Raw genomic sequence first — 8,084 nt, 5'->3', positions numbered from 1 at the left:
CAGCCTAAGTTCTAATTACAAAGATGGCTTCATGATGTTAGCCTTCAGCATGTAGATTTGGCCACAAAACCAACCAAAGTATAATATATAAAATTAAAATTTTTTTACATGCAAACATATCGCAATTTAAAAAATAAAATAATAAAATAAAATAAAAAATTAGTGGGAAATATAAGGGTACTTATTCAAACAAGACTGGTGTAAAATATGAAGAAAAAAGACAGACAAACATTTCTACCAATCATGATTACCTAAATAAAAAAGGTTGGACATCCAGTGACGATGTTACATTACTATCGAAATGCGATCCTGTCGAAGTTGAAGCGACATCCCAAGGCGCTGTGAGTTCAATTACTGTATATTCATCATTTTCATAATTTTGTTGAATAATAGATATCCCTTGTGGCATTCTAATCCCTTCCAATTCAATTGCAATTTCTTTCATTGTAAGCCTTTTTCTCCCACTTAAGTTCAAGCATCTTCTTGCAAAATTAGCGACCCTGATGATCTCTTCTTTCCCACCCTCTTTGGAAACTCGAGCATCAAGAATGTCAAATAAACGGTTCTCCTTCATTGCCAATATGAAATATGTTGCCAAACTTCGCCGTTCTTCTAATATGGCTGATGAGATTGGTTTTTGTCCAGTTAAAAGCTTAGCAAGAACTACTCCAAAGCTATAGACATCACTTTTTCTGTAAACTAGCATGATTGGAAGTACTCTGGGTCCAAGTATCCAAAGGTCCCTTGTACTAGTGTGGTCATATGAGTTTGATCAATGGCAACTGTTTTTGAAGTTCCAAAGTCCGACAGTTTTGCTTTGAATTTCTCGTCCAGCAAAATGTATGTGGATTTGATGTCTCGATGATAAATGGGTATAGAAGCTGCTGAATGCAGATAGGCAAGGGCTCCTGAAACTTCTGTAGCAATCCGAACACGAATATCCCAGGTAAGTGGAAACTCTTCATTTTGGTCATGGATATACTAGTAAAGGGTTCCATTGGGGACGTATTCATAAATCAGCAAGGGAACTTCTGCCTCCAAACAACACCTATGCAGCTTAACCACATTCCTATGGTTAATTTGTGATAAAATAACAACCTCATTAATAAATTGTTCAAGATTGCCTTCATCCACTACCTTGGACTTTTTAACTGCTACAATTCTACCATCAGCCAGCATTCCTTTGTATACTGTACCTTGCCCTCCTTGACCAAGGATTCGATTATCATTAAAATGGTCAGTGGCCTTTTCCAATTCCTTTGAAGTAAACAACTTCTTTTTCTCAACATTACCTTCATCACCCGAAGATAATTGTTGTTGCAATAATAGACCCCCATTTCGTTTGAAGAATTTTTCTTTAAGCATGAGTTCCTTTCTCCTCTTCACAAATTTGTACAACCACCATGTAGCACCAGGTAGAAGTAGTATTCCAATTACACCTGTACTAATACCTGCAAAGCTCAGTTGGAAAAGGTCACTTTATCAACCAAAACAAGTCACTTTATCAACCAAAACATCTGATAATTGAATTTAATGCATGGCTCGATTTAAAACCTTTAAACTAGCCTCTGAAAAAATTTAAAGATATACATTATTAAGTTTGAAAATTTTCAAAATGTAGGAAATTAAGAGCTTTGAAAGAGACATTTATTTTAGAAGATCTCAAAATTGAAAGAAAAATAATTTGGGAATTTAGGAGGAAATAGTGTTTGTTCTCATTTTCTTCAATATATTCTGGACCACATTTCTCTATTGCAGGACCAAATTCAATATTTACATAAAAATTATGTTCTGGAATTAAAGTAATCTGTTTTGGTCTTAATTTGGTACAACAATTGTATCGACTCAGTCAGGGTGTTTGTGCGTTTGTGTGAAAGAAGGGGCATACCTTTGATAATTATTCGAGTTTTCTTGTTGTCCGCGGAAGATCCTGCACAGTCATGAAAACATAATATTTAAGTACAAATCAAACAAAAATAGTTAGCAAGGCTTAAGATATGTCACAAATATATCACAATTCACAAAGTGGTTTGAGTATGCAAGGCTTAAGACATGTTTCTGTACGTATTGGGCAAATGGTTGGATAGATATGTTTTCAGTATAATTGCAGATTGATCATTTGTGTGTGCATGGATGTGAGGCTGTGAGCTAGGACCTATATATGTATGTTTGGAGGCCGAGGACATAAAAATATAAAATATGTATATGTATACCTTGACATCCATCTAACAGATACGGGTTTCCTTTATAGCCAAAATTACAAGAGCATCCGTAAGTAGAAGTATTCATGTGGTAATCATGTCTTGTTTCTCTGCAGCCTGAATGCTTTGCTTTGCATAATGGCCAGCGCATGCTATTTTCATTAGAAGACGCGGATATGCCGCTAAAAGACTCGCACACTCCTTGTGTGTCCCAATCCAGCACAGCAGGAACACGCCCCGTTACTTGCATGGCATGTCGATCTGTGGAGTTATAGTAGTCCCATTGGTGGTCCGCGATGAAGGCATAATGGCATTCTTTTTCAAGATCAGCATTATTCTTGGTATCAGTGTTAACGCTGCTCAGAGATGCATTGATGAAGCTGAGTGATGGAGGGAGTCTGGCCTGACAGATTCCTCCATAATTTAAATCCACCTTGTCCCTGCAGCTTGATATGCATCCACCTAAAAGTTTTCCTCCGTGGCCCCTCATTAAGGCCTGCTTGTCACAACCTTCCCCCGTGAAATAATTAAACCGTCGAGAGAACCAAAAAGGACTGGACAATTTCCCAAGTCCATGAACATTAGTCCGATTTTGACAATCAGAAGAAGCAAGCACTGGATAAAGGACGACAACGGTACTCTGTCGTTGTAATGAAATATCAATTTCAAGCACCTCAAGGTTGTAGCTAGTGAGGTAAGGTTTGGGTGGATTGAAAGAGTAGTTGCAAGTTATTGAGAAGTACTGGTTGGCATAGCAACCGGCTACAAACCCAAATGGGTAAGGAATGGTCACGTTGTTTCCGCATGTGTCATTACAACCAGGCTTTGCTACAGATAATGCGGATGATGATGCTGCTGCTCCTCCTGTTAACCACACTAATACTAATACCATCAACTCAATCGTCATTTTTAAATTCCCTCTCTACTTTTTCTGAGAATTAATGGAGATTCTCAGAGCTACTTTATATTATACGGGTGTTTTTGGAGAATATATATATATATATATATATATATATATATTGAGAATGCAGTAAGTGGCATGGGCCGGATATAGCTCGCTGGAATGGAATCGGGTCGAACAATTGAAGTATGGCCCATGCAAAAGTACCACGGAATGGGCCGAACCTGGAGGATCCACTGAGGAAGATCAAGCCCATTGGAAAATCAGGCCCAAAAGGAAGAAAACCCTTGAATATAGGCCCAATGTAATCAGTTAGCGATAATATTTGTAATGGTCTATAAATAGACCATTACAGGTGGATAAGGAGGAGGATTTTTTATTCTATTGAAGTGTAAGAATTCTAAAGAGAGAAAGAAGAAAGAATCTCTTGCATCTTCGATTGGCGCCATCTGTGGGAACGAAGAAGAAGATCGATTCGAGCCTGATCAGTACCATATTAGTTCAATCAAGTTTGTGAGTACACAGTTTGATTTCTGGAAGTTGAATCCAGATCAATGAGATTATAGTTTGTTCAGAGAGAATTCTTGCTTATTGTGGATTCTAAGGCATTTGCTTCGGAATGACACAATTGTGATTTGCTCAATTGCAGTCAGATCCGGTGAGTTCAAAGCTAGAAAAGTTCAGATCTAGCAAACAGTGATCACGATTCGGTGAAGTTGAGCCCAGATCTAACGGAATTTGCATCGGTGACGCTCAGACCTATTTCAGAGTTTGTAATTCATGCCTTTGCTTCGATCCGGAATCATGATAGGGGGTGAGAACTCCAATACGGTCGAGAACGTCCAGCAAGTGAAACTTGATGAGTTGATGAGCATGATCGAAGCTCTCTGGAGAGAAAATGCGAATCTAAGGACTGAAATGCAGCGTCAAGAAGCTCCAGTAATTCCGCGACCATTCCCGGTAGGAGAAGAAGGTGCACGTACCGATGTGGCACATCACGGTGAGGAGGTCGGAAACAATCCGGTAGATCCTCACCGCGAGGAAATCCGGCGAGACGGTTTGCCGCCAAATCTTTGTCGTATTGATGATCGTGAAGGATCAACTCACGTGGATCCACGGCGTGAGCAAATCAGGCGAAACGAAGCAATGACTTTTGATCCACATCAAGAAACGCTTAGCTGAGGTGAAGCAATAGAGTTGGATCATCACAAAGTTATGCCTCCATGGCGCAGAGACTTTGTTGAGGACAGATCATTCGATCCGACCTATCGACCTTCCATGACGACGTTCGATTATCACGGCTCAAAGAGGAGGTCTGTAGACCAGAGAGCAACCGCGCGGTTCCAGAGGGAAAATGAAGCACTCCGTTCAGCAGCTTGAACGGTTGATTCACCGTTCATTGATGAGATTCTGAATGCTCCGAGTCCGAGGAAATTTTCCATGCCCGTTTTCACTCTGTTCGACGGAACGACCGATCCGATCGATCATGTGTATCACATCCAGTTAAAAATGGCTCTGAACACTGAGAATGACTCTTTGATGTGCAAGTGCTTTCCTACGAGTCTAGCTGGACCAGCTCTGAATTGGTTCAAGAACCTGCTGAGGGGTTCAGTGGATAGTTTTCGAAGCTTGTGTGATCAGTTCATAAGCCAATATTATGGAAACAAGCGTCCAGTGAAAGATATTTTGAGCCTATTCACAATGAAACAACATGCTGATGAGCGTCTCCAGGCTTTCCTAACCAGGTTTAACCTTACCAAGAGCATGGTTACTGAATGTCACCCTTCAACGGCAGTTCAAGCATTTATACTAGCCATGACCCGTGGCACCCCATTCCACACAAGCTTGGTGGTGAACAGGCCGAAAACTATGGATGAACTTAATGAAAGAGCCGATGGATTTGTGTGCTTTGAAGAAGAAGAGGCGGCAAACGCTCGGAAGACATCCGTCATATCCACGGAAGAAAAGACCAAAGCAAAGATCAGGCAAAAGCAGGTTCAGCCACAGTGCTCCTCGTAGAAATCTAAGAAGAGGCCCAGAGAGGAAGAGCTGGTTACTCCATTGAAAGTTACCTTAGCAAGACTGTACCAAGAAAATAAAGATAAGTTCCGACCTCCTTTACCAATCAGACAACCCTCGAACAGAGGGATCAGTCTAAGCACTGTGCATTTCATTCTGACTTTGGCCACCAGACTAACGAATGCAGGAACCTAAGGAGACAGGTAGAGATGCTGATAGCCAGAGGGGAGTTCGCAAGTTATATTCAAGGCCCAGCGATGGAACAGAACCGACCAATGGAGCATATGAAGAGGAATCAGAAGTCGAATTCTCACAACACGCAACCAGTTCGAATAATAAATGCAATTCACGGTCGGCCAGAACCTGCCGAAGAGTCAGATGAACTGCTTCGAACACGCCTTCGCCAGGCACAGATGAAGAGAAGGATAGGTGGTGTAAACACTCTGCACCAACAGAGCGCATCAAGGCAGATAAAGTTTGACGCAACAGATCTATTGCGTGTTCAGATCCCTCATGAGGACCCATTGGTCGTAAGTTTGACAGTGGCCAAATGCTTGGTGCGCAGAGTTCTAATTGATCCTGGAAGTAGTGCGGACATTATGCCAAGGGACACATTCGATCGACTCGAGATCAAACAGGATCGGCTGAAATCCACCGGGAATCCACTACTAGTGTTTGATGGAAAACGAGTAGAGCCCGTCGGTACGGTAGAGGTAGCGGTACATGCTGCCGAAAGGGTTATGATGGAAACCTTTGTGGTTGTTGAAATTCATCCCTCTTACAATCTTCTGATGGGCAGAGGGTGGATCCACAGAGTTCAAGGTGTTCCTTCCACTCTGCATCAGGTAATGAGATGCCTGGGGCCAGACGGGACCAAAGTGATTGACATTCATGGGGACCAGGTTGCAGCTAAAGAATGTTATTCAGTAACACTGAAACATGCCGGAAAGGGGAAAGCTCCCATTCGTTCAGCAAGTCCGAGATAGCAATTACAGGAGCCTCCCTCCAAGCAGAATGGGGAAGAGGAGCCAGTGGACTTGACTGAAGAACCCCTGTGTGAAGTGCAGATCGATCAGTTCCGATCGGAACGAACAACCAGAGTGGGGAAACGACTCGCTGAGGAGAAAAAGCAGGAGTTAGTTAATTTTTTGTCTCAAAACGCAGATGTGTTTGCATGGAGTCACCTAGACATGCCAGGGATCAATCCTTTTATATCTTGTCACTCCTTGAACGTTAATCCCAATGCAAAACCTGTAAAGCAGAAGCAGCGACGGTTTGCTCCCGAGCACAACCGAATCATTGCCGAGGAGGTTGACAAGCTGCTTGATGCGGGGTTTGTAAGAGAAGTGTACTACCCTGACTGGTTATCAAATGTTGTCGTTGTGCAGAAGAAAAATGGGAAATGGCAAGTATGCATTAATTTCACCAATTTAAACAAAGCCTGTCCGAATGATAGCTTCCCGCTGCCAAAGATTGATCAGATGGTGGATGCAACTACTGGATATGAACGTTTGATCTTTTTAGATGCTTATTCAGGTTATAATCAGATTCCCATGGACCCTGCTGATGAAGAAAAAACTTCTTTCGTTACCGAACGCGGGACGTATTACTACAAAGTCATGCCATTCGGACTGAAGAACACCGGAGCAACTTACCAAAGACTTATTAGCAAAATTTTTAAGGAACAAATAGGGAAGACAGTGGAAGCTTACATTGATGACATGGTGGTACAAAGTAAGAAGAAAGTTGACTATGTGAAACATCTGCGAAACGTATTTGATGTGTTGAGGCAATATGGAATGAAGCTCAATCCAACCAAGTGCTCATTCGGTGTAAGTTCAGGCCAATTCCTGGGGCACGTGGTTAATCTCAAAGGCATCGAGGCAAGCCCTGCCCAAGCAGATGCTCTGACTAAGAATGCCGAGCCGGCGATAGTCAAAGAAGTTCAAATACTTACGGGACGGATCGCTGCACTGAGCCGGTTCATTTCCAAATTGTCAGATTGATGCAAACCATTTTTTGACACAATACTAAGCCACGGCAGGCAAGTTTGGGGGGATGAACAGCGCCTAGCGTTAACTACTCTGAAAAAGTATATGCAGAACCTTCCGGTACTGTCAGCTCCAGAATCAGGCGAAAAGTTGTTTTTATATCTCGGAGTATCCAGCATCGCGACAAGTGGTGTTTTGATCCGCTATGCAGAAGGGAAGCAATATCCAGTGTTCTATGTTAGCAAGACAATGACTGAGGCCGAAATACGTTATTCAAAGGCAGAGCGGGTGATACTCTCGCTAGTGCATGCGAAAAGAAAGCTCAGGCATTATTTTGAATCCCATCATATCATCGTTCTAACCACTTTCCCTATCAGAATAATCCTGCACAAACCAGATCTCTCAGGAAGAATGACGAAGAGGGCCATAGAGTTAAGCTCATTTGATATCACATACGAACCCAGAACAGCAGTCAAAGGGCAAGCGGTGGCAGATTTTTTACTAGAATGTGATTTAGAGGACATGGAGGAAGACCTTCGTGGTTGCTTATGGAAACTCTTCGTCGATGGATCCTCAAATCAGATGGGTGCAGGCATTGGGATCAAACTGTAGACGCCAGAAGGTACTGCCTTAAGCCAAGCGCTTCGGCTTGAATTCGGAGCCACGAACAATGAGGCGGAGTATGAAGCATTACTGGCAGGAATTAAGCTTGCCAAGGAGCTGAAGGTCAGGAATTTGACTATTTTTAGTGACTCGCAGTTAATCGTTTGGCAGGTGAAGGGCGAGTATGAAACCAAGGATGAAACGATGGAAGCATATCGTTCTGCTGTTATGCGGGAGGCCAAAAACTTTGAAAAAATTGAATTCATTCAAATTCCGAGGGAGCATAACGAGGACGCCGACCGGTTAGCATGTAGTGCCTCAGGTTCTGGAGAAACATTGGCAAGGGTGATTCCAGTGGGAATATTAAAC

At 42.4% G+C, this 8,084-nt stretch overlaps 1 protein-coding gene and 1 pseudogene across 1 annotated transcript; one reads left to right on the top strand and one right to left on the bottom strand.

The window, feature by feature from the left end:
- Nucleotides 1–247: 247 nt before the first annotated feature.
- On the bottom strand, nt 248–3,108 carry LOC132275271 (wall-associated receptor kinase-like 1; annotated as a pseudogene).
- A 2,270-nt stretch (nt 3,109–5,378) lies between these two features.
- Nucleotides 5,379–6,664, top strand: LOC132275194 (uncharacterized). Its single transcript, XM_059776652.1, has 3 exons — nt 5,379–5,966; nt 6,117–6,526; nt 6,658–6,664. The coding sequence occupies exons 1-3, from the start codon at nt 5,379–5,381 to the stop codon at nt 6,662–6,664; spliced, it is 1,005 nt and encodes a 334-aa protein (XP_059632635.1).
- The last annotated feature ends 1,420 nt before the right edge of the window (nt 6,665–8,084 follow it).

This window comes from Cornus florida, unplaced genomic scaffold, assembly GCF_030987335.1.
Source record: "Cornus florida cultivar Cherokee Brave unplaced genomic scaffold, ASM3098733v1 CherokeeBrave_3.0.0_Hap2_Chr01, whole genome shotgun sequence".
NCBI lineage: Eukaryota > Viridiplantae > Streptophyta > Magnoliopsida > Cornales > Cornaceae > Cornus > Cornus florida.
Note: the sequence above shows the minus strand (reverse complement) of the source record. Positions and strands in the feature narration are given on the sequence as shown.